The sequence below is a fragment of the Nicotiana tabacum genome, chromosome 9 (assembly GCF_000715075.1).
Source record: "Nicotiana tabacum cultivar K326 chromosome 9, ASM71507v2, whole genome shotgun sequence".
NCBI lineage: Eukaryota > Viridiplantae > Streptophyta > Magnoliopsida > Solanales > Solanaceae > Nicotiana > Nicotiana tabacum.
The window spans coordinates 90,766,674-90,793,430 of NC_134088.1; the positions used below are offsets into that span (position 1 = coordinate 90,766,674).

At 39.5% G+C, this 26,757-nt stretch overlaps 2 protein-coding genes across 2 annotated transcripts; one reads left to right on the forward strand and one right to left on the reverse strand.

Annotated features, from left to right (window-relative positions):
* Positions 1 to 625: 625 nt before the first annotated feature.
* LOC142164381 (uncharacterized) lies at positions 626 to 4,036 on the reverse strand. Its single transcript, XM_075222354.1, has 9 exons — positions 3,931 to 4,036; positions 3,691 to 3,771; positions 3,006 to 3,136; positions 2,693 to 2,734; positions 1,820 to 1,896; positions 1,650 to 1,740; positions 1,485 to 1,566; positions 1,071 to 1,143; positions 626 to 794 (listed from the first exon to the last, which is right to left on the reverse strand). Exons 1-9 carry the CDS (start codon positions 4,022 to 4,024, stop codon positions 626 to 628), a joined length of 840 nt encoding a protein of 279 aa, XP_075078455.1. The 5' UTR covers positions 4,025 to 4,036.
* Positions 4,037 to 17,920: 13,884 nt separating this feature from the next.
* On the forward strand, positions 17,921 to 19,933 carry LOC107767557 (uncharacterized). Its single transcript, XM_016586596.2, has 3 exons — positions 17,921 to 18,089; positions 18,419 to 18,745; positions 19,472 to 19,933. Exons 1-3 carry the CDS (start codon positions 18,014 to 18,016, stop codon positions 19,624 to 19,626), a joined length of 558 nt encoding a protein of 185 aa, XP_016442082.1. The 5' UTR covers positions 17,921 to 18,013; the 3' UTR covers positions 19,627 to 19,933.
* Positions 19,934 to 26,757: the final 6,824 nt, after the last annotated feature.

Consider the following 26,757-nt stretch of genomic DNA (forward strand, 5'->3'; position numbering starts at 1 on the left):
TATTTCTCGAAATGAGGAAATGACTTTATGGCCTATACTCTTTTGTTGTCTCAAGGCCTGTCACCTCTCATATTTTCCTTTACTTGACTATAGACTCTATAGTATCATCATTATTTTTTATCTACCGTTGTCATCCATGTATCACATCTTACTCATAATGCTTCATTAACTCTCTTCTTATTTCCCTGCTAACATTTCTTTCAATCACTTTATTCTGAAAACTTCAACAACTGAGCTCTACCACACGATCTAGAGTAAGAAGAAAGAGTGACAGTCCTAAATTCCCTGTAGCCTCCTGCTTATAAGTGTGGTGCACGACACATACATAAACAAGAATCTACTAGACATGGCTTGTAGACTCTCTACGATAGAACTGTTGTGATACCACTTTTTGTCACGCCCAGAACCGAGGGGGCAAGACCGGCACCCGGTGCCTCACCTATTCTTGCGTACCAACTTGCGACTAAGGGACTCTGAACATATAATATCATACTTTAGGCATGGGCCACATTGCAAGACAATTGCGAATGCAGACTAAATATCAATACAAAGCTGGGCCGATAAGGCCATCATAACTACAATAGCTGGCAGCTATGAAAATGACAACTAGAACAAAGAAATGACACTACAACATTTTGCCAAAGGGTCTTAATTCCCTAGGCATGCCATCGAAATTCCCAGAATTCACATCAGATTGAAGTAATGGTCTCTTCCCAACTTTCCAGTGTATGCCTTCTGCCAAGTGCTCCTTAGTTGGGGTCAGCATTACAAAGTTTGGATCAGCCCTTTGATAGCTGCAATTTCAAAGATATCAAGCATTAAGAAACTCTTTAAGCGAGTAATGGGCTACAGAGATCCTATGAATTATTTTGGGCCAAAAATCAGGATTTCAAGATTTTGATCCAGGACAGTTATGACAAAATTAAAATCTAGTAGACGGGATAAATTATCTGGCCTTGCCATCAAAGGAAATTCTTAGCCAGCTTTGGTAGATTGCTGGCTGTAGAACGAGGATCATATACTAATCACAAAATGATATGGACTCCATATAGAACTGAAAGATAACCAACCTTCCTTCTCTAATATTGTCAACACGAATGCCAAATCCGAAGGCTGTTGCTCCTTTGGTACGATCTCTGGTAGCTGTCAACCAATATAAACTGATTCTCAGAAACTAAATCTTCAAACAAAGATTAGGCACAAAACTTATAATTGCACAGGTTAGGGTTTAAGTTGGGAGCATCTATCATCAGCCATTGAGGCTCAACGCTTGTGATCTACATCTCTTAATATGAAGATAGAATGCCTGGGGGATGGGAAACTCCATTTGTTTTATCAAACAGTTGGCAAAGAAATCCAACAGATTTTCTTTTCCATATCATTTTAACAAACATTGTGACACTGTGATGAACTAAATAACTTACAACTATGAAATGAATGAACTGTTTGATTATGTTATATGTCTGGTATAAAATCTCTATTACCTGAAATATTGAAAGTGAAGGAAGGTTTCCACCATGACTTAAACGCCAATGCTAGAGATGAGCTTAGAGGCCCCACCTTTCCCTGTGGCAGTGTAACCTTTGCAGTTATTATCCATTATTTCAGTTAGTACGTGCAAATGAGCAAAGGATTCAGAAGGCTCTTACCTTAAGTAAGAAATTTTTATTAGCTTGCCAAGATGCAGCAACTTGAAAGGTGGAATCTTGGATGCTGCTTGGAGCTTTCTCATCATTAACCCTACCGCAAAAGTTCACAACCAAGTCAGATCCTACCCTACTCTGGTAAGCCTACAGCTTACTATACTATCTTGGAATACCTTGTCTGCAACTCAAATCCAAAGTCAATATAGTTAGTAATTCCAACTACTTCATCTTCTTCTAGTGGATTTTTCACCTGTCATTACATAAATTATTGTATAAGTACTACTTAAACGAAGCACAGAAAGCTTCCAAAAGAATAATGCCAAATGCAATTCTCAGAAAAAAGAATAATGCCAAAAGCACTAAACCAAAACAAGGAATTCTGATCCCAAGACACATTCTTCTATTTTTCCAAATTAGATGTTATAAATACATCTCAAGCAAAAGCTTTTTACATTATTAAGAACTTTCATCTTCTCCGTATTTTTCACTGTGATGCCACCTTTCTGATTTGATTACTGGTGTGGCCTCTATGGTTTTCCTGTGTACTTCTTTTGCTTTCTAGATTTGGCTATTGCACACAAATCCTGAAGAATTGAACTATACATACTTTCTGCAGTGGCAGAGATTATTCAATATATGAGGCCTCAACTAAAACTGAGTTCTATATTACACCGGCAATTATACAGCTTCAAATCCATGGATACCATTGATGCACATTTCTTCCTAGACAAATTAACACAAAAAAGACTTATCAACTATCAAGACCAAGAGAATGCCTTTATGTACCAAATGGGGCATAATAACAGATTAATTACAACAAATATCTAAATCCAAAATAAAAGGAAGCTAGTGCAACAGAATTCTTATGAATCGTTCAGCAAAATTGCACTTTCTTTATCATAAACTGCTGATATTAACTAATATTACTGCCAAAATAAGTTGAACTTGAGCAACTTCAAAAGGCATATACAAACAGTGATGCTAAACATTCTGAATGGAATTTGCAATTTTCAAAATTCTGATTTCCTCAAGGAAGAGAAGCATACCCGTCTTTGAACCACCACATGTTGATAGAATGAAGCAATAAACTGCAGTAAAAGCTAGGTAATATTAGAGGTTTATCCCAGGTACAAATTACATGCATACAATCTAAGACAATGGCAAGTGCATAACCAGCAAGTGTAACAGCCTAGCCCATAAAACTTCACGAAGTATTCTCCTTTTCCAGCCAAAAATCAGTTTAGAAATACAGGCTCAAATGTCAATAGCAACAAATGAGAACCGGGGTTTTGCAGCAGTAAGGAAAATTAGCACACAAGAGATCTTAACACACCACAGGAAGAAGAAAATACATCAAACCTGTGAACTTTTAGCAAGCTCAAGACCAAAATTGAAGGATGGGCTCAAAGGGCTGCCTGATCCCACTCCATAGCCAATGGCACAGCTCCAATTTTCTAAGTTCTTATACTTTGCGCCATTTTTGCTTCCAACTATCAAAATTAAACAGAACCAATAAAGATAATATCCCATATGAAATTTGATAAACGGAGCGCATGATAAGATACTTGCTCATCCTCTCAATCTGCCAAACACACAGAGACCACAATCCACATATGGACACATTTTATGTTGTTTCCCTTCTCCTCTTCTCTCTCTCACACGCTCTGTACGCATGCATTGCTGGGTTACGAAACAATTTATAAGCTGTAAATGAACATTTTGACTAGATACCCAAGCTTTTTCCCTATAAAACATTGAAATAAGCTTAAAGCACTTCCTCAGTGTGAAGTAGCCAAGCATGTTCACTGCAGATGGATTCCTTCCAAAGGATTGCATTACATCAGACAAACTGGTACGCAGCACAGGATAAACAAAACTGCCTGATGGATCTTTTGTACAAAAACAATTTTTTTCTTCTTCTCTTCTTTTTGGTTGGAAGGAGCAAATTTCCTAACTAGGAATATACCTTGTTTACTAGTGAATATGTAATGAATACCTCTTTACCAAGGAAACTAAATGAGTGAGTAGTATCCACGAAAATTACACTGTGATTCATACTGCACCCCTGTGGTTAACCTTCCCATCTTGCTTATGAGCCATGCGCTTTTGGGAACATCATCTCCCACTGCACCAACATGAGAATTAGTCCATTTATGAAAAAAAATATGAACAAATAAAAGATAATTCCATTCGCAGCTGCTTTAAAAGAAATGTCTGGACCAGAAAACTTCGCAAGCCACAAGTTCAAGTAAGAAACATTAGCTTATCATTGCATGTCACGTACAAGAGAAAGGCATAAGAGTAGCTCCAACTGAGAGATTTGATGAGCCATATCTCAAACCCATGATTCCATAATCTTTTGAAGATACTCTAGACATTCAAAATGATCATGTCAGAAATGCAGCCTTTTATTGCACACGTCTAGGAGGTCGCATGCTCGTATGGATCTGTGGTCCCATTGTATATGGGAATATCGGGAATTCGGAACCATTTTGGAATTGGGTTTGGTGCCGCGCTCGGAGGGAAAGGCTTCTGAATGAACTTTTTGGAATCTGGCCCCTTCAATATCAAAGGTGCTCCCGGGATCTTATCGACTCTCGAATTGTAAGTTTCCACCTTCTTGTCATTTGTCTCTATCATTTGCCTCTTCGCTAGATTTCACCCATTTTGTCAGTGCTTCGAGCATTTTCATCACCTCGAAAGTAGGGTCGAGCCAAAAATTACTCGTTGTACCAAGCCAGTATCGGAGAAGCCGAATGGTAACGAATTGGGGATTGATACTGTGATAATTAAAATGCTCGAGGAGCTCACCAAAAGAATTGAATCAGGGGAGAAGAGAATCGAAGAAAACGATAAAAAAAGGGAGACATACAACTCTCGAGTTGATCAAATACAGGGGCACCGCCAATCTTCAAAGGGATGGATTCGAAGAAGTTTATACAAAAGCCCTTTCCTCCAAGTACGACTCTAAATCTTATTCCAAAGAAGTTTCGTATGCCAGACATACCCAAATATAATGGTACCACCGATCCCAACGAACATGTTACTTCATATACATGCGCCATCAAGGGTAATGATTTAGAGGATGATGAAATCGAATATGTGCTGTTGAAAAAATTCGGAGAGACCATTTCGAAGGGAGCAATAATTTTGTATCACAACCTGCCACCAAATTCTATCGACTCATGTGCCATGTTAGCAGATTCTTTTGTAAAGGCATACGCCGAGGCCAAGAAGGTCGCAATGAGGAAATCGGACCTTTTCAAGGTAAGACAAAGGGATAATGAAATGTTGAGGGAGTTCGTGTCTCGATTTCAAACAGAACGCATGGAGTTGCCACTGGTCACAGATGATTGGGTCGTTCAAGCTTTCACCCAAGGGTTGAATGAGCGGAGTTCGATAGCATCACGTCAGTTGAAAAACAAATTGACCGAATATCCAGCTGTAACTTAGGCAGATGTGCACAATCGATACCAATCAAAGATCAGAGTTGAGGACGATCAATTGGGAGCCCCTTCCGGTTCAGCACATCCAAACAGGTCGGCAGTTAAAAACCAGAGGGACGTCGACAGGGAGCCAAGGTCGAACAGGGACCGATATCAACCATATATCGCAGATCCAAGGAATAATGGTTCAGGACGCAATTCCACCTGGAACGATCGGAGAAGTGATCGAGGACAGAATTCTCGGGGACTTATGAGCAAGAGTGGTTTTGACAAGTACGTCGATCCCATAGAAGCACCTCGGTTATCAGAATATAACATTAGCATCGATGTATCAGGCATTGTATCGGCTAACGAAAGGATCAAAGATACTAGGTGGACCAGATCCATATAAACCGATCCTTCTCAACGAAACCCAAATTTGTTGTGCAAGTATCATGACATGCATGGCCACAAAATCGAAGATTGCAGGCAATTAAGGGAAGAGGTAGCCCATCTATTCAATGAGGGCCACCTTCGAGAGTTCCTCAGCGATCGAGCCAAGAATCATTTTCAGAGAAAGAGACGCCAACAAGAAAAATGAACAGGAGGAACCCTAATGTGTCATTCATATGATCGTCGGTGGGGTCGACATTCCACATGGACCCATATTCAAACGCACTAAGATATCATAGGGAAAAACAAACCGGAGATTATATGCCCGAAAGCACTTTATCATTCAACGACGAAGAAGCAGAAGGCGTTTCTCAGCCCCACAATGACGCTCTGGTAATTTCTATCTTATTAAATAAAGTTCAATGTAAGCGTGTTTTAGTGGATCTAAGTAGCTCGACGAATATCATCCGATTGAGGATCGTGGACCAGCTCGTCCTACAAAATCAAATTGTGCCTATAGCTCGGGTCCTAAACGGCTTCAATATGGCCACTGAAACAACTAAAGGGGAGATTATTCTACCAATGAACATGGTTGGAACTATTCAAGAAACTAAGTTCCACGTAATCGAGGGAGACATGAGGTACAATGCCCTACTCAGAAGGCCTTGGATCCACAATATGAGGGCAGTCCCTTCGACTCTCCACCAAATGATAAATTTTCCAACATCAGACGGCGTAAAAATAATATACGGGGAGCAGCATGATGCAAAGGAAATATTTATGGTCGATGAGGTAACACCGATGTCGACAGTATCAACCTCGAAAAGGTCGAGCATCAAAGATAAACAGGAAGTCAAATAGCAATCACAGCCACTAGCCTCGACCGAATCGGAGAAGCGGGAGATAGAAAAAGAAGAAGAAGAAGAAGAAGAAGAAGAAGAAGAAGAAGAAGAAGAAGAAGAAGAAGAAGAAGAAGAAGAAGAAGAAGAAGAAGAAGAAGAGAAGGAGGAGGATTTTCTGACCCCTCAAACTTTTGTTGTTCTCGAAGATACTAACCCTATCAAATCAACGATTGAAGAGCTGGAACATATTATATTGATCGAGTACCTACCTGAATGAAAGGTATACCTGGGAACGGGATTGACCCCCGAACTCAAGAAAAACCTTATTCAATTTCCTGTTGATAACATACATGACAGGGATTCCACCGGAGGTAATGACACATCGGCTAAGCCTGGACCCTAGATTCAAACCGGTGAAGCAAAAGAGAAGAGCCCAGTGCGAAGTAAAGCATGCATTCATAAAGGACGAGGTAACTAAACTTCTCAAAATAGGATCTATTCGGGAGGTGAAATATCCCGAATGGCTAGCCAATGTAGTTGTAGTCCCTAAAAAAGGAAATAAACTTAGAATGTGTGTAGATTATAAAGATTTAAACAAGGAGTACCCCAAAGATTCTTTTCCACTACCTAACATCGATCGTATGATCGATGCCACGGCCGGCCACGAGATCCTTACTTTCCTCGATGCCTATTCCGGGTACAGTCAAATCCAAATGAACCCGGAAGACCAAGAAAAGACTTTATTTATCACCAAGTATGGAACATATTGTTATAATGTAATGCCCTTCGGGCTAAAAAGTGCAGGAGCTACTTACCAGCACCTAGTAAATAAAATATTCGAAGAACAAATAGGTAAATCAATGGAGGTTTATATTGATGACATGCTAGTTAAGTCTTTGTGTGCCGAGGACCATTTGGATCATTTGCAGGAAACGTTCGAGATTTTAAGGAAATACAACATGAAGCTCAACCCCCAGAAATATGCTTTCGGGGTTGGTTCGGGAAAGTTCCTTGGCTTCATGGTATCGAATCGGGGGATCGAGATCAACCCCGATAAAATCAAGGCCATCTAAGACATCATCTTCATGGACAGTGTAAAAGCCGTACATAGGCTAACTGGACAGATAGCTGCCTTAGGCCAATTTATTTCGAGGTCGTCGGATTGAAGCCACAGATTTTTCTCTTTACTCAAAAAGAAGAACGATTTTGCCTGGACCCCGGAATGCCAACATGCATTGGAAGAGTTGAAGCGATACCTATCGAGACCACCACTACTTCACACTCCAAAGGCAGATGAGAAACTTTACTTGTACTTGGCAGTATTGGAAATCGCGGTAAGTGGTGTCCTAGTTCGAGAAGAACAAGGTACGCAATTTCTCGTTTCAAGGAGTGGACTTTACAGCATATACCTCGAGAACAAAACAATAAGGCTGATGCACTTGCAAACTTGGGGTCATCGGTCGAGGAGGATGAAATCAGCTCGGGGACTGTCGTTCAACTCTCTAGATCTGTGATCGAGGAAGGTCATGCCGAGATAAACTGTACAAGCATAACCTGGGATTGGATGAATAAATATATTGAATACTTGATGAATGGAAAGCTCCCATCGGACCCTAAAGAGTCGAGGGCCCTACGAACCAAAGTTGCTTGATTCACATTGGCTGAAGATGGAACATTATACAGAAGGACATTCGATGGGCCATTGGCAGTATACTTAGGACCAGGAGACACCGATTATGTTTTATGAAAAGTACATGAGGCACTTGTGGGAACCACTCCGGCGCCGAATCACTGATTCACAAAATCATTAGAGCAGGATACTACTGGGATAGCATGGAAAAAGACACTAGGGAGTTTGTTCGAAAATGTGATAAATGTCAAAGTTTTAAACTGATGATCCATCAGCCCGGAGAACAACTTCATTCAGTCCTATCCTCATGGCCATTCATGAAATGGGGGATAGATATCGTCGGCCCTCTGCCATCGGCCCCAGGTAAAGCTAAGTTTATTTTATTTATGACTGACTATTTCTTTAAATGGGTTGAAGCACAGGCATTGAAGAAAGTGAGAGAAAAAAAGGTTATAGACTTCATCTGAGATCACATCATGTGTCGATTTGGGATACCCACAGAAATAGTATGCGATAATGGTAAACAATTTATCTGCAGTAAAGTGATGAAATTTCTCGAAGACCATAAAATAAAAAGGATATTGTCAACATCATATCACCCTAGTGGGAACGGACAGGCCGAATCGACGAACAAGACTGTCATCCAAAACCTGAAGAAAAGGTTGAACGAAGCTAAAGGGAAATGGAGAGAAATTCTGCCCGAAGTCCTTTGGGCATATCGAACAACATCGAAGTCCAGTACAGGGGCAACTCCGTTTTCCTTAGTATATGGCTCCGAAGCCTTGATTCTAGTCGAAGTCGGAGAACCCAGCACAAGATTTCGACATGCAACGGAGGAATTAAACCACGAGGCTATGAATACTAGCCTCGAATTATTATATGAAAAACAAGAAGCGGCACTCGTTCGAATGGTTGCACAAAAGCAACAAATCTAAAGGTACTACAATAGAAGAACCAACCTTCACCACTTCAGGGTTGGGGACTTAGTCCTAAGTAAGGTCACCATCAACACTCGAGATCCTAATGAAGGGAAGCTCGGCACGAATTGGAAAGGACCCTATCAAGTCCTCGATATAGTTGGAAAAGGGTCTTATAAACTCAGAACAATGAACGGAAAACCACTCCCAAACAACTGGAACATATCACTTCTCAAACGATATTATTGTTAAGGTATGACTTTCTCCCTTCTTTCGTTTATATATATTCGACGCTAACTCATTGCAGGAGTTCGACCAAAGACATCGAGACCTCGGGTTTTAAAGTGCGCGTTGCACTCTTTTTCCCTTAGATCGATTTTTATCCCAAATGGATTTTTCCGGCGAGGTTTTTAACGAGGCAACAATTATGTGCTACCTGAGGACAATTCAACAGTATCCAAGTCTTCTTTGTAATCAACCTCGAATACTGGGGGGCATCACCCTCGGATGTTATATTGTCGAGAATAGTGCTTCATGTCAAAGGGCCTCGATAGGGAAGCTTTGTAATGGGCCAAATGGTCAAGTGAATCGTGTCTATATAGATTAGTCGAGCCCCGATGGCAAAACATGTGTGCATGTATAAATTATTCAAAGAAGCATTCTCTCTTCATTAAACATTTTGTGTCTCGAAGACAATTCTCTACTATACAAACCTCGTGCTTATGATATTGTGAGAAATGGTTCAAGAGACAAAGTGAAAATATACACTCGGGGACTGCCATCGATGATAAGCATATTCGAGTTATCTAAACTCAAATTCATAAGACTTCAAAGAGGCACCCCTCGATCTATAGGCCAAGGCCACCATTCTCGGGGACTGACATTTCAAACAAGTTCGAAATGTTATTGGAAAATAAGCCCAAGAGGCATACCTGAAGGCTACGGCCAAACTAAAGGCTACGTCCAAAATACGTACCCGAGGTCTACGGCCAAACTAAAGGCTACGGCCTAAATAACGCGGCTCGTAGATGTCCAAATTCGGCAATAATGATAGGCCTTCAAATTCTTTGAAAAATCGGTTAAAAAAAAGGCTACCCTCGGCAAATAATCAAAAGGGCTTCGATAAAATCAGCCCTCAAAAAATCTTAAGAGGTATCAAACTATCTTAACACAAACGTGCTAAGGCACAAAAAGCAAAAGGGTTTCAACCGACATCGAACCCTCAAAAATTCCAATAGGTAAAAAATACATGCTAAGGCATAAAGAAATATTTACCAAGTTTTTTAAGCCGAAAGGGGGAAATAATAGCCATCTTTTAGAGGCCATATCGGTCTAACCTAAAAGAGCCTAAGGGCCAATACATTTAGAGTTCGAGACCTTGTTCTCACTCAACTCGGACCTAAGGGTTTCACTATTCCGAGCTCAAATAAAATTGACTTAAATATAGCTCGAGGATTCATCATTATTTGATATAAAATCTTAAGGGGTTTGTTACTGTGAATTCGAAACTTACTCGAATTCAGCTATAAAAACAGTGCAATTATGGCTTCAATCAAGCCATTCGAAATCAAAATCCAGAATATATTATTGAGCTCGGGGACTCGCCCTCGCTTAGCTAAAAAATCTAAGGGTTTTGTTCTACTCTGAGTTTGAGATATTGCTCACTAGATTATAGAGGCTATAGCAATCCGATTGCAACAAAATTTTCACAAGGCAAAGGCAAAATAGAATATATCATAAATCAAAAATCAGAGAAAACAAAAAGAAAAGGAATCTTTCAAATATGCAAAGTATTTACAAAGACCACACAGGGTCTTATACAAAACATAATGAGAAAAACTCCTAAGTGCCTAGTTTGCACTCTCGATATCAGCCATGAGGTTGAAGCCATGAGCATGTACCTCCTCAAGAGGCTCTCTCCGAGACTGGCTCCTAGCATGCTTGGAAACACGGGTCAATTTAACCTCAGCAACATCAGAAATTTCCTTTGCCCGAATGTTAGTAGCTTCAGCATCGGCTTGGTAGGAAGCCACAAGAGCCCCTGCCTCAGATGTGGCCCTTGCAAGCTCAGCAGCCAACCGAGTCTCAAGCTCTTCAACCTTCCGGGTTTGGGCCAAATTCTCCTCCTTCACACTTTGGAGTTGAAGCTCAACCGAAGATAGTTGGGCCCAAACCGCATCTTTCTCCGAGGCGAGACGGTCCATGTTCTGCTTCCACCCCAAAGTCTCTTTCTCCTTCATCTTGGCCTCCTCACAAAGCTGTTCAACCAATTCGGGCTTCTGCTAAACCTGCGGGATTAAAGTGTTAGTCGCCAATATCGAGCTAATACATAACAAGCTACCAAAAATTTACATTTCCCGTTCATTGAGCTCGGTCTGATCTTGATAAGCTCTTGTCAACACGGCTCAAATACTCTTGATTTCCTCTTCTTTTTGCACATAGAGGAGTTTGAGGGCGTCTCTCTCCTCCGCAAGCTTATTGAGATCGGCCACACATCGGGCTAGGTCAGCTTGATACTTGGAAGACACTTCTCGATGGAGCGCCGTAGCCTGTATAGAAAGGAAGGAAATGAGAATTAGAAAAATAAATACAAACACAAACATAACAACATGGGCTAAAACTCACTTGGCTCAGAAGTCGCAGAGCCTCATCAAAAATGAGTGATGCGTCCAGGTCGGGAACATCATCGACCCCCGTAAAGAAGTCGTGAAATATATCATCCCCTTCGGGGTCGTCCCCACATCAGGGGTCCCCATGGACCGGGCATCCCGAAACTGCCCCTTAGAGAACGTGGGATCGGGAGGCAAATCATCAATGTTAATTACCCCGAGCGAGTCACTCGGGGCATTCTCTTCTCTTTGAAGGGTCTCAGAACTAGACCCTTCGGGCACACCCGTCGGTTTCTCATCACGGCAGGAGGCATAGTCAACACCCGATGATTTGGGACTCTGGTCGGACCTTCCTCTGAGATCATCTCGGTCTACGGTTGAACTTCTTCGACCGTCATCAGATCAGCAGTTCTTGAAGCTTCGATGCCTCCCTTCTTCTGAGCCACCAGCAGGTAGTTGGCATCTTCTCCCTCCTCGTCTATATCTCGTAGTGTTTGGACTACATCGGCAGACAGAATGGAGGAATTGGCCTTTGACTTTCGATCCCTGCTTTTCCTGGGCTTCGGGGTATCTGAAGGCGAGGCCCTTCTCCTTTTCTTGTCTTTCGTCAGCTTCGAGACTTCCTCTTCCCTGGGGGGAGGCAGCCTTATGACGACATTATCTTTGAGACCTGAATGAGAAGAAATCAAGTTAAAAAGAAGTATTTCACAGGAAGGCATCAAACACGAACAGGGGAACTTACCATGATTTTTAGCCTCCCATCGACCCTTGGCCAAATCGCGCCACGAGCACTCAGCATACGAAGAGGTTGAAACCAGTTGTTGAACCCAACCCATAAGGTCCGGTACTGCACCAGGAAACCAGGGTGAAATTGCACAATAAAAAAGAGTATAGATGAGAAGAGGTAAAGGAAACATAACAAGTAATCAAACGTTATCGATGAGGTTCCACTTATGTTTCATGTTCCATTCTTCGGGGAATGGCATCTTCTCGGTCGGGATTAAGTCAGAGGTCTTGACTCGGACAAACTGGCCCATCCATCCTTGGTCCATGTCCTCGTCAATGCTTTAGAATAACACCTTCGAGGCCCGACGCTGAAGTCGTATCAGTCTGCCACGATAAAGACGGGGCTATATAATCTAATGAGATGATCGAAGGTGAAAGACATCCCCTCGACCTTGCTCAAAAAGAATCTGAGCAAAATGATAATGCGCCAAAAAGAGGGGTAGATCTGGCATAGGGTTACCCTGTATTGACGGCAGAAGTCGATTATAACGGGATCGACGGAACCCAGTGTGAAAGGGTAAGTATATACACTTAAGAACCCTTTCACATGAGTGGTGATATCCTCCTCGGGGGTAGGAATCACCACCTCTTTATTCTCCCAGTGGCAGTCTTTTTTCACCTACTCGAGATCGCCTTCAGATATCAAACAGATGTACCTAGACATGAGCCGCATCGGCCAGGAACTGGATAAGGTTTTTTGACTTTAAAGTTAGAAGTAAGTTCGCATGGACCGGGGATGTACTCTTCGATACGTAGCTCCACCAGTGTTTTGTCACCGGTCGGCTGCGATGAGGAGGCTTTTTGTTTTTGGGGGACGGTCTTTGATGTTTTTTCCATTGATATATGAGGTTAAAGCAGAAGAAGGCAGAATTTGTGTTTTAGTAAGAGATTGGCAAGCGGAAACCTGCAAAGTTGATGAACTTAAAGAGAATAGAAGAGCTTTTGAAGATTAGAAGAAGTTTGAAAGTAAAATTTTAGAAGATTATGAAGATGGTCTATTTATAATAGCCACTTGAATGGTTTGAAAGCACTAGTGGCCGACCATCCACTGGCATTAATTAATGACCTTGGGAACTGTGCAGATGCGATACTTCAATCGCTTCCGTCGCTTATGTCAAGATGTTGATGTCATAATTGATCAAGGTATGAAGTCAAAGTCTTAAATTCATTTCTTCTCATTACACTCCAAAAACCAAGAGGACTATCTATATGCGGTCAAAATCGGGCATGTCCGATTTCATAGGCACGAGGAGCTTCCTCGAGAGTAAGCTCGTAATCGGCCAGGATCGAGCTCAATGGCAGAGTATGGAGCATGAAGATCGAAGTGCTCGATGAAGATCGAGACTGAGCATGACCGACTTCGAGTAAGGCTGTCACGACCCGGAATTCACTAGTCATGATGGCACCTAACCCAACCCGCTAGGTAAGCCAATTAATGATTACCCATTTTCAATCAACTTAATAAAACAATTTAACAAATGAGTTATCTAAATCTTATACATCCCCAAGGACTGGTAGAACAAATCATGAACTTCTAAGAATAGAATATAAAAGTTGATATGAAGTAAATACATCTTCTGTTTGAAAAGTATATAAACAGAGTTTTTATAAATCTAAGGCTACCATGAACAAGAGGCATCTCCAACAGGAACGCAGGTACATCTTCAATCCAGGCAACCATAGAGCACAGCAACAACAACAGCTAACATTTGTACGCAATGTGCACAAGTGTAATATCAGTACAACCGACTCCATGTACTGAGTAAGTATTTTGTCTAACCTCGTCGAAGTAGTGACGAGGCTTTGGTTAAAAGATGCTCATTGATAAAACCTGTAATGTAACTAACAATAGAACTATACTACAGTACAATAGAGTAGAGCACACAAAACGATTATACAAAGCAATAACGGAGTACTAAAAGAAAACACAATTCAACAGGTATCAAAATCTCACCCCAATCCTTTCCTGAGAGCGAAAGCCAATAAATCACAACAATCACCTCAAAACTTTCATAATGTGAGAAATATACTCAAAACGTCAAATTCAACGGCACGACAACATCCTTCGTGCATTTATCTCATCCTCACTAATTATGCGTAAAGCAGTACCAACCAAATGACAGAAATGCCGATAACAGAAATAACAGAGTGGGAAATACGCAAATAACTATGGAGGATGAGAATATACATGAGAACATCAGTAACAGACTGAACAGAAAACATATAGGTAATGACAATCATTAGGAAAAAGGAATGTAACTTCGACTAACTAGCAAGGTGAAGGCATGAAGACAAATATGACAAATAAGGAAGCGGACTCATGATCATTATAAGTCAGCAAGTAGGGACATGAACGATTAGTATGGAAGAAGACCTACACTTAAGTGCAACAAAACAGATGGCATGGATGAAATCATAACAGCAAGAAATAGGCATGATATAACATGACAACAAAGGTGATAGAGGAAAAAGACAGAACAGTAACGGCATATCACATAAGAACCATGAACACGACAATAACAATTCCAGGTAAATACATGAAGGTATCTGCAAGAAAGAAATATCACAACATAATGCATGTCTCTCGTCCTCACTTGCACGGAAACGCCCTTCGTGCCATGAACACACCATAACATGAAAGCGTAATAATATAAATACAATGGCACGGCATCACCCTTCGTACTTTTACTCACATAACATGGCACGACATCACCCTTCGTTCTTTTACTCACAATGATATGGCACGGCATCACCCTTCGTGCTTTTACTCTCAATAATATGGCACGACATCACCCTTTGTGCTTTAACTCTCAAATAATATAGCACTGCATCACCCTTCGTGCTTTAACTCTCAAATAATATGGCACGTAATCACCCTTCATGCTTTACACTCTCCCTCACATGATAATGTATAAACAAAGGCACGGCATCACCCTTCGTGCTTTACACTCTTCCTTACCAAGCATATGTATATCAATGACAAACAAGGCAGGAAGCGTAAATAACGTCAAGGAGAGTGTTTAAACGAATATTTCAAATGAATCCCAATCACAACTTTCCAAGCCAACAATAATTCAATAAACCCACAGGAACCTTATAATTTAAGTATTCCAACAAATTTCACAATTGATCTACAACACAAGTATAAAATCTAGTATCTCAAGAATATCGGCCATAGCAATGTATCAATGATTATGCATATTGATGACCGAATTAAACACACCAATGTATTCTCAGAATTTCCATCAAATTTGATCAAGTTATAATAAGCTAAGTCTTAGTTTCTAACATTTAATACTATGTTCTTAGTATCTAGGAGCCAAGTAAGGCATGAGGCAAGAAGATCACGTGATTCTACAAGACACAGTTTATAACATATTTTACCCCCCGAGCATGGTTACCCTGGCAGATGCATAGATGCTCGTCACCTCATATATGTATCACCCTCGCATGTAGAAAATAATGTCAAATAGTAGGAAAATTTCCTCAACAAAGTTAGGCAAAACATTTACCTCAAAGAAGGCAAACCGATACTCAAAAATGAACTCCTCGGGTGGTATGACCTCCGGGCGGCTCACATCTAATCAAAATAACTTCAAAAGCACAAATAAAACTCATAAGAGACTACTCTGGATCATAAAGTCTCAATCTTTAACAAAGTCTAAAAATCGACCCAAAAGTCAACCCCTGGGCCCGCACCTCGAAACCCGATAAATTTTACAAAATACGACTACCCATTCAAGTACGAGTCGAACCATACTAGTTTCACTCAAACCCGACTCCAATTCGATGTTTAAAACTCAAAAATTCATATTATGAACTTTAGGCCAAACCTCCAATTTCCTCTATAAAATTCATAATCCAATTACCAAAAACGAGGGTAGATTCGTGATATAAGATAAATAATGAGTAGAGAACATTTACCCTAGTCCACGAGAAGAAAACAAAAGCTTCCCAGAATATCCTTCGCAAACGCGAGAAACGGGACATGAACGCGATGAACAAGGGACAGGACTTACGCGGACGCGTACGAGACACGCGAACGCGAAGAGGAAAATGATCACCAGTTCCCGAGGCCTGGTTTGCACTTCGCGAACGCGACATATGGAATGCGAACGCGAAGAAGGAGATGGCAGAACTTCGCGAGCGCGAGAGGGTAGTTGCGAACGCGAAGAGAAAATATTCCACCCTCCAAAATAACACTACGCGAACACGAGATCAAGGACACAAACTCGATGAAGGAAAACTAGATGATAGATACAGTAGTTCAAAATAGGAGGAAAATGACCCGTAGCCCACCCGGACCCCGGGACCCCGTCCCAACATACCAACAAGTCCCATAACATAACACGGACCTACTCGAGGCCTCAAAACACACAAAACAACATTGGAGCGACGAATCACACCTCAATTTGAATTCAATGAACTTGAAACTTCAAACTTCCACAACCGATGCTGAAACCTATCAAATCATGTCCGATTGACCTCAAATTTTGCACACAAGTCACATTTGACATTACGAACCTGCTTCAACTTTCGGAATCGGATTCCGACCCTGATATCAAAAGGTCCACTTTCGGTCAAACTTGTCAAAAGCCTTCAAATTTCTAACTTTTGCCAAACGACTCCAAAATGACCTACGGACTTCCAAATCCATTTCCGAACGCACTCCCAATACCAGAATCACCATACAAGCTATTCTCAGACTCGGAATCCCAAACGGGCATCGATAAAATTAATGCACTTCAATCTAAATATGATGAAATTCTTCCAAAATGCTAACTTCCAGAATAGGCGCCGAAATTCTCCCGGGTTATCCAAAACCCGATCCGAACATACGCCCAAGTCCGAAGTCATCATACGAACCTGCTGGAACCTTCAAACCCCGATTCCGAGATCGTTTACCTAAAAATCCAATCTTAGTCAATTCTTCCAACTTAGAGCTTAAATCTTGAAGTGCATCATTCCAAATCGATTCCGGATAACTTGAAAACCAACACTGACGATTTACGCAAGTCATAATACATCATGCGGAGATGCTTGAGCTCTCAAAACACCGAAAGAAGTGCAGATTCTCAAAACGACCAGTCGAATCGTTATAGAGGCATAATAACGGAATGACAAGATATTGTGAGTCCGTTAAACTTATCAGGCGTTTGAACATAAAAATTGTAGTTTTTGAAAAAAAAAGTATTTGAAGTTAAGTTGAAAAATGATATTTAAAATTTAAAATTATATTTGGACATTCATTTTACTTGAAAAAAATTATATTTTTGTGAGTGGGGAAAATAATATTTCTGATTTTTTTGGAAAAGTGATTTTGAAAAATTCATTTTTCAAAAAATTGTAAAAACTTTACAAAATTTCATGGATAATCATATTTTTAAAAATTTTATGAATTTGTTTTATATGGACATGTGCCAATTGTCAATGATATCAAGTTCGCCATGGATGACATAGTCGTGCCTTACAATTCACTAGAACTTTCTTCCTTTTCCTCCCTAGCCAATGGGGTCAATAAAATTCATAAATTCCAAGTCTTCGTTAGGTCCCACCATGTGACTTCACAAAATTCCCAAAGTGTTGGGAGTGTGTAGCTTTTACTTTGGTTGAAACTTAACGGTATAAATAGGGCTTCTCATTTGTATATTTTTGCATCGAGTAGTTCTTGGAAAACCACAAAAAAAGGAGAGTCGAAATCCAAAAGAGCTATATATACTTAAAAAGAATTTATAGTCTCATCAATTGTTGCTAGATTTTTCACCATGGTTGCTTCATTCCATAGCTTTACTTTCACTATTGTTGCTTGTGCACTTGTCTTCTGTGTGCAAGTCACACTAGGTCAGTTGTCCTTGCAAAGAAAGCCATTTTTCACAATTATTTTTTATTGTCTACATAATCAGAGTCGGAGCTAGAAGGTTACGTACGAGTTTGGTCAAATCTAGTAGCTCTAATTCAAATCATGTTTGTATTAAGAAATTTGTTAAATATGTACAAAAATTAAACTCAGTTACTAATACCTGATGTCATTATCTTAGAAATAGAACTCATAAAGTTCAAATCTTTGCTCCGCCTTTATGCAGTAATCAATGTTTTTCTAATGTTTTGAAATACTAAACATGTGTATTTTGTTACAAAGTGTGCATTAAATATTGTGTGATAATACGCAGGGAGCATAACATGTGAGAATCTAAACAAGGACTCGTGTGCATTTGCGATATCAAGTACTGGGAAGCGTTGCGCGTTAGAGAAACATCTCCGAAGGAGTGGTGAAGAAGTATATACATGTAAGACGTCCGAAATTGAGGCTGATAAGCTCAAAGACTGGATTGAAACCGACCAGTGTATTCAGGCTTGCGGTGTTGATAGGAATACCCTCGGAATTTCTTCTGATTCTCTCCTCGAGTGCCACTTTACCCAGAAGTTGTGCTCCCCTCAGTGCTACAAACATTGCCCTAATATTATTGATCTCTACTTCAACCTTGCTGCTGGCGAAGGTACTTGTTAAAAATTGCAGTATTTAATTATAAATACTATTTTCTCTGTTTCAATTTTAGTTAACGTAGACTGACTTGACATAAAGTTTAAGGAAAAAAAAATAACACTTATGAAATATGTGTTCCTAAAACTTAAGTGGCAAAATCTTTGTGGGGTCATGATATTTGTGTGGCTATAAAAGTGGGTAAAAAAAATTTAAAGTTGAATTATTTCCAGATATAAAAATGTGTTATTCTTTTTCGAACGGACTAGTAAGGAAAGTATGTCATTTAAATTAAAACTGAGGGAGTAGTTTATATAGTAGACTCGCGCTCGCCGGTTTCTCCTTGCAAAAGCAGATCTGAAGCAATCACGGTTTGAGTTATCCGTCATTAAGAATCCTCACAAGAGGGATGAATTGCCTTGTTTCCATAGCTTAAAGATACCCGCTTCATATCATAGTAGAAAAATAGCATGTCTTTTCTAACACCATAATGGTATATCCATATGTTATAAGTAGGATTTAAAAAGGAGGAGACAAGCTAATGTGTAAATTGGCAAAGTAGCACGTGGATCCGACCCAATAATATCTTTTAACATAAATAAACTTTAATGAATAAATATGTATAATATTCTTTCTCTAACAGTTCAAAGTTCAAAGTTTTAGATGAGATAGATTCATAAAATCCGAAATGCAAAATAAGTTTTGTCATCCCTTAATCATGGATATGTGCTTGATTTGGCAGGTATATATCTTCCCAGGTTGTGTGAAGAACAAGGCGGAAATGCACGCCGTGGAATGGTGGAGATCAAACGCTCGGGAATAGTCGCACCAGCACCGGAATTGGGACCCGAGCCCGTAAATTTCATGATTACTCCGACAATAGCTCCAGCTTTATAAGTTGAATTAGCTTAACTATATAAGAGTGTGAAATGGACATGTTCTAATTATTATTCTATTGTATGAAATAAAGATTGGGTCGCCCAGTTACCATATAGTTTTGTAACTTTGATCTACGCCATGTAACTGTTCGTGTTAAGTCGTGAAAGCCTAAGGTGTGGTTATTTTGGTCTTTAATTTGAGAATAATATTACTATTATATGTTTCGTTCGATCTGGCTAGAAAGAGAAATCAGAAGAAACACCTCTTGATAATTGGATTAGAACTAGAAGATGTGTTGGCCTTATAGATTCAAAGCATTCCCTCAGCTCAGCTTGTTGTAATGGTTACTTTCCTTTACGATATATAAATCATATAGTTCCATTACATGATAGCTAGTTTTCTTTGAGTCATGCTACGCAATATCAATACAATGGTATGAATCTCTCGTTTCTTCTTAGACTAGTTACGATTAGCGCGGGCTGTGCCCGGGCCCAACAACCATAGTCAAAGGCAATATTTTCATGTGGCGCTTAATTTTGCGTCACCCGTTGAATTTATACCCACTTTTTAGAAAAAATTTAATTGGTACTGAATTTTTAGAAACTTCAGATACATACATTTTTCTTCTTCTTTTTAGTTACAAAATGAGTTTCTTAAATTTATTGTTGTTACGATAATTTGATGATCGAGATTTGTTATTTGTGATATTTGAAAGTTATATTTCAAATTCAAGCTCATTTAAAGTAGATTTTGGCATTGAATCGTGTATTGGATTGTTGAAAATCAAAAAACAAGTTTATGTTTCAGAATTTAAGATTTGAAATTTGAAATTGCATTCAATGGATTTAACTACTTAAAATTTGAATTTCTAAAGTTGCATTTCAAAGATAGAAAAATTTCATATTTGATTTCTGAAGTTGGATTAAAGAGATTGAATTACTTCAGATACGAGTAGATAATTGACTCAAACTTCAAATAATATTTATTCAGATTTTCAAGTGTTGCATATATGGAATTCCCATTAATTGATGATCATTCTCTATACACAGCTTTACGAATGAAAGCTCTCAATAATATAATCAAACATTATCATAAACTCATAAATGTTGCTAATATTAGTTTGTATTTTCGTCTCATATTATTTAACTTAAATACGGATTAGAAGGTAAAATAATTTTTGCCTAATACATACTTTGCCCTCTTAACTTGTATGTAAATTCCTTTGACACATCGGAATTTTACATGTAATATTCTCACCAATCCATTTTCAATCAAATTAATTTTATTGGAGAAAAATTTGACTTTTATAATTAATGACCGTTATATGAAGATGTTGTTATAGAGAGATTTGCATATATATTACTGTTACATTTATTGATTGAAGAGGCTATACTCTTTATTCATTAGACAAATCCACCTCCCAAACAATGGGTGCGACTTACATACAATCACATACCCTCTAATTCAACTACTCTATTCGTTTCAGTTTATATGATATTATTTTTAAAGATTTTCGATTAAAATATTTGATATTATTTTATCTTATATTACTTTCGCAACTTTAAGAATATCATATCTTAATATATAGTAAAGTTTAAACGATTATGTTATGTATTCTATTAAAAAGGCTTTTCAACCATAATTTATAATACTCTCTTCCATATTCTATAATACTTCATAAATATACAAGTTAAGCTGAAAGTTTTAACTTTATGTCTAATCAAATATCGTCACAAAAATAAAACTAAAGGAGAATTACATGATTGGAAAATTTCAAAATGATATATTTACATTAAGTGCAAACCTATGTTCAAAAAGGAAAAAAAGAAAGATAATGAGTGTGGAGTTACTTTATATCCATTAATAACTTAATATTAAATGTGCATTTTTGATCAATTTCTTTAGGATAACTAACTATAGCAAATCGTAGTAAAACTGCTCAGATCCTTTGGCCTAAAACACCTCGATTATATTTTTAACAAATTTATGGCATGGGTTTTTTTATATCAATTCAATGAATATGTGAGACATGTTTCAACGTACAGTATTATTATTACTATTATCAAAATGTAGTTTATTAATATATATTTTTACTTTATTTTATCATTTAACTAAAGTAAATTCATGATTTGAGTAAATACCTAGTACATGTAATCTTTTATCATTTAAGTATCTCTTTCTTTGCTTCCATATCATGGGCAAAATTGATATGCCACTAAAAGGTGACAAAGGGGTGCACCCAACTTATCCATAAACTTGTGATGAATAATTATGTAAACGCATGATGATGGACACTTTTGACCTAATAAAATTTCATAATACTTGTATAATTATCCAGTCAATTTAACTTATATATAGTGCCAAAAATAGTTTCTGGAATTTGGCCTTATATAGTTCGTAAAGGTTTACGTCTAAAATTATGATGTAATATTAAAAATTTTCAAGCTAGGATGTGAGATTTAGAAATTAGCGTTTAAGGCTTGCAAAAATTTTGTTTTACATTTATAGTTTGTATAGCTTGTATTTCTGAAGGACCCGTAAATATTATTTTTGATGTTGACGGCCAAATGTTTTCCTTTGTATTCCTTTATCTTCAATTTTTTAGTTTTTAGTTTTAAAAATTCCTCTTTATGTATTTTTATTTTATTTGCTTTTGTAGTTTTACCTTCTTCTTTTTTTTTTTTTTTGTAAGCTAGATAACGGTAGTCAATATTGAGAAGGTAGTAGCTTTTATAAGACAACATTGGCATTACAAAAGCCACGTGGCTACCTACGTAACCATTAAGAAATGCTAGAAAGCTTACAGCTCAGTGCTATTGCGGAATTGTGAATGAAAAGTTGAAATGTATCCTACCGCTGTAAATGAAACTGTTTCACAAATATAAAACAACTAGTAAAAATTTGCCCGTGTTGCACCGGGCCAAATCGTTGGATTGCATATTGTAAATTTTTAGCATGAAGGTCAACAATGTGTTAATTTATTACATGAAATTCTTCTAGCTAGTGTTTGTTTTCTTCTGTCTTTATTTTAATTTGATAATCTAATTTAGATACTGCAAATAACTCTTGTAATTTCAATTTGTTATTCGTTTGATATTTAAATTTTGCAAGGTTTGAAAATATGAGTTAGATTCTTATACATGCTCATATCTAGGGTACTTTTGACAACTTGTTTTTCCTTGAATGCTTTATCTTTCTCATTTGTTACCAGCAATGAAGATGGTATTAGATTTGGTAATTGGAAGATCTTCTTTTAGAGTCTTTTGTCACAAATTTTTCCAACTATGTTATAACTGCAGTCTATCTATACTCTTTAATACTTACAATTATTAATATAATAGTGTTTACCCGAAAAATCGGATAGAGTTGAATTTGTACGCAATTCTAAGGGTATGTGGTATAACTTGATACTAATCATAAAAAGAAACAGAAATATCCAATCTTGACTATAAAGAATAAAAGATAAACACATTTGAGAGCAGGAAAATGAATGAACAAAATAAGATGAAGTAATGGAACTCAAAAGGTTAATCTTTCAATATGAGAAAATAGTATTCTTGTTACCACGTGAATGTGTCTTTACAGAAACAACAATCATCCATTTTATAGTGGAGGGATCCTACTTTAGATATAATAAAAAATACATAGTGGGGAGCCCATGGTGAATTAGCTTTTCTCTAATTCCTGCCAGGATTCTCTCCCCTAGTGCGGTTGCAACGACTCTTGTCTGTGAGCTCGATAATGACTAGAGCTCGGTATTGACTTGAGCTCTCGATCTTGACTCGAGGTTGATTTTGACTCGGAGTCCGGTATTGATTTGGGGTCGGTGCCGGTCGGCCTATGAATCTTAAGCTCGATAATTTTGCTTCGCCTCAAAGCTCGATTTGGATTCGAGTTCGATAATGATATCGAGATTGACATTGATCGGTCCTAGAACTCGAAGCTTGATGACGTGACTTCGGACCTCAACCTGATATTACGAAGACGCTCTTCGATCAAAGTATTATCATCTCAACCAGTTCATACGACGGACTAATCGGTTTTGGCCGTATACAGATAGTCCCCTCATTTCTCGGGAAGGATATAACGAGAAATGACATGATTTTCCAACGGTATGATTAGATATATACTTATGTTTGCATCGAGTTCGATCGTGACGTACGTGATATTTATCCCGTCGATTCAGTTTACCGAGGCATTTAATGCGTATCAGACGATGGTCGTCTATTACCGATATTGAACCGCCATTATTCAGACTCTAAATAGCCCGCTCCTTCATTGAATCAAACTTTACTTTTTACTCTAATCAGACCTCTAAATCTTCTCACTCTTTTCTTCTCCTTTTCGCCGCCTGTAGAGCCATCTTCATCAGCGTTGAAACCGCCATCTTTTTATCTTCCTTTTCTCTTCTTTACTTATACAAATAGCAAAAACCTCAACGACAGTACCGCAGAAGGAGAAAGCTTCTTGCTCCTCTTCCCGGTCGTCCGGCGGCAAGGCGCCGGCGAAGCCGCTTCCCCCCGAGTATGTTCCCGGCCCGTGTACTCTAAAGTCCGATTTCAAAGTCAAAAAACCCTTCATCGATCCCGGTCCAACATGAGCATGTGTCGATGCACATGTGCTTGATAACAAAGGGTCACCTCGAGGCCATAAGAAGGGACTGCAACTAGGGTCCCGAGGTCGTGTTGCAAATTCCTTCTCCCGAAGAGAGCATCACCGCTCATGTGGAGGGGTTCTTAAGTGTTTATACTTACCCCTTCACATTGGGTCCTCTCGACCCAATGATTATTGCTTTTTGTAAAAGATATCAGGTCACTCTTGGCCAAATTCACCCCACTCTATGGTGCATAGTAATCATACTGCGCTTCTTCTCTAGCAAGGCCGGGGAGCTAGAGTTTACTCTAAATCACCTTATTCGGTTGTATCGGCCTCGAATCTAACGAGGACTAATCAGGCTCCAATGCCGGGCAACGAAGGCCTTGATCTCGAGCATCGACGAAGACAAGGATCGGGGTTGGATGAGCCGTTTTGTACGAGTGAGGACCCGTGACATTATTCCGGAAGAGAAGATGTTGTTCCCTGAGGAGTGAAACTTTCACCGTAAGTGACCTTTTAGACTTTATTCTTCGTACCTTCTTCGACTTCGCCGGATACCCCTTTCGATATGCAATTGTTCCTTGGATGCCTCAAGCGGTGCCAGACCTTGAGGATTGGGTTCGGAAGTTAGCCTCGACTTCCACTTATGCCGAACGCGCATGGCGTGATTTGGAAAAAGGCATATGGGCTAAGAATCATGGTAAGGGCTTCCTTTTTCACGTTTCTGAAACACTCTTTACACTTCTTTTGTCACTAACTTTCTTTTATGCAGGCCTGACCAAGGATGCCATTTTGAGGCCTTCAAGTGGCGAGGAAGGAACTAAGTCCCCGGTTCCAAAATTGGGTGAATAAATAGCCTCGCAGTCCGAGGACCCCAAGCCCAAGCCTCGAAGGGTGAGGAGAAAAGTAATCGCCCTTACGATGGACTCGGTCCAAAGACTGAGAGATGAAGAAGAGGAAAATGCCTCGGCACTGATGGTCCGACCTAGAACCTTCCGAGCCAACGGCGGCTGTTAAAATCAAGCCTCGTGTCGATGAGGCTTCCAAAAATAAATCGGGTGAGGATCCCGAATTACCAGAGGTCGAGGTCTAGGTCGTTTCTCAGCCATCTACGACCACACCGGACGGGGACGGTTCTGAGACCCCGAAGATCGATCAGAGCGTCCCGAGCAAGTAGCCATTTCCCTTCTCTTCTGACTTTTTCTGAGGAGGCGTTAAGGGAAGCTCGAGAGTTGAAGACCCCCCGATATGGGCGGAGGCTCTAGTGTAGGGGATCCCTTTCGGGATTTCTTTACTGGAGTCGATGATGTCTCTGATATTACTGATGTTTTTATTCTACTAGAAGAGGCCCAACGTCTCATATCTCGGGTAATAATCTGTTTACTGCACTTTGTTTCTTTACTCTCTTCTTAATCTGACTTGCGTTTTCTCTTTTGTGTAGGCCCTTGCCAAGTTTCAAGCTGATCTCATCCAGTGTGAGACTGAGCTCCAAAAGGTCTCGGAGGAGAGGAATGCTCTGAAGATTCTTTGCGGCCAAAAGAACGAGACTATAAAGGATCTTCAGGTAGATTTGGCCAAGGCTCGTGAGGAAGAGGCCGAGCTAGATAAACAGGTGAGCATCCTTTTGATAGAGTACATATTCGACCCAACTGTGGAGGTTAACACTTCGTTATCTCAACTGCAACAAAAGGTTGAAAAGATAGGGTTGCTTCAGGGAGAAGTCAATCAGGTCAAGGCCGAGTGTGATCGGTGGAAGGAGACCATGGACCGCCTGGCTGCAGAAAAAAAATCTACCTTGGCCAAACTATTATCGGCCGAGGTCCAACTTCAGGGCATCAAACAAAAAAGTTTTGCCCAAGCTAAGAGGATCGAGGAGCTCGAAACTGGGATTGCTAAAGCCAAGGCAGAGATCGAGAGGACAAAAGTCATGGCAGACAAGTCAATTGCTATGTACCGGGCCGATGCTGAGGCTTCTCAGATGCAGCTAAGGGAGGCTTCTAACCGAGAGCAATGGATTATAGACTCGGCAAAGTGCCAATCTCATAGGGAGACCCTCGAGTAAATCCATACTTGAGGTTTTGACCTATCCGAGGAGATAGCCTGAGCCAAGGTGCTTGAGGCTGAAGCCAGGCATTTTGCCTCCTTTGACGATGAAGATGATGATGAAGAAGGCAGTTGAGGCAGATCCGATGAGGGGCCTGAAGGAGAAGTTGCTCCCGAAGAAGAGGTCAAAAACCGACCGTAGTTAGGACTTAGTTTCCTTTTTTGCAAGGCCTTGATCGGTCTCTTGTACATACCTTTTTTATCAATATATAATAGAAAAACTTATTTTGAATGCCTTCTCAGTTTTATGCTCAAAACGTGTTTTGTGCTTTTGCCTTGTGAAAATTTTATTGTTGCAGCCTCTGTAATCGAGCGAATACTAGTTCGAACTTAGAACAAAACCCTTAGGTTTTTTAGGCACGCAAGGTTGAGTCCCCGAGTTCAATAATATGTTCGAGATTTCGGATAGCTTGATCGATGCCATGACCGCACTATTTTTATAACTAAGTT